This window comes from Brassica oleracea, chromosome C8, assembly GCF_000695525.1.
Source record: "Brassica oleracea var. oleracea cultivar TO1000 chromosome C8, BOL, whole genome shotgun sequence".
NCBI classification, from domain to species: domain Eukaryota; kingdom Viridiplantae; phylum Streptophyta; class Magnoliopsida; order Brassicales; family Brassicaceae; genus Brassica; species Brassica oleracea.
Window position 1 is genome coordinate 2,893,920 of NC_027755.1, and position 519 is coordinate 2,894,438.

Consider the following 519-nt stretch of genomic DNA (forward strand, 5'->3'; position numbering starts at 1 on the left):
CTCTTAGATCTCCGGGTACAGGCGTATCGTCGTTATCGTCGTCGGACGACAAAGATTGCTGAGAGAGTATAACCTCGATGCGTCTGCGATTAGCAGGATGCTCTTCGTCGGCTGAGGAGTCTCCCTCACCATTATCCTTTGGGGTTTCCTCCTCGTCGTCTCGTCGTTGAGCGTCGTTTTGTCAACCTTTGCCGGTGGCTTTGCGCTGGGCTCTTCTTTCCTTGTTCTTGCTCCAGCTCTTGCCATTCTTTGGTTTAGCTTTCAAGGGTTCGAACTTAAATTCACCGCTCGCAAGTGACGAGAGATAATGAGCGTAGAGTGATTTGCATTCTGTGGTATCATGTCCCTTGACGTCGTGATATTTGCAATGCTTGGTGAGATCGACGGTCCTGGAAGGCCCCGCTGCTGACCCGGCTCCGGTTATAGGTTGGGTGGTGCAAACAGTATCGACTGGTTTGTCGAGCGAATCGAGCTCCCTTACCCACTTGTTCCATCCCTCTACGCGGACTACGAGAGGTG

General features: G+C 52.2%; 1 protein-coding gene across 1 annotated transcript in view; it reads right to left on the minus strand.

Moving 5' to 3' along the window:
• Window positions 1–519, minus strand: part of LOC106308462 — a 2,261-nt gene that overhangs the window by 966 nt on the left and 776 nt on the right. Inside the window, exon 2 of the mRNA XM_013745627.1 lies at window positions 187–507. Within this exon, the coding sequence (XP_013601081.1) occupies window positions 187–507 (321 nt within the window). The remainder of the gene's footprint in view (window positions 1–186; window positions 508–519) is intronic.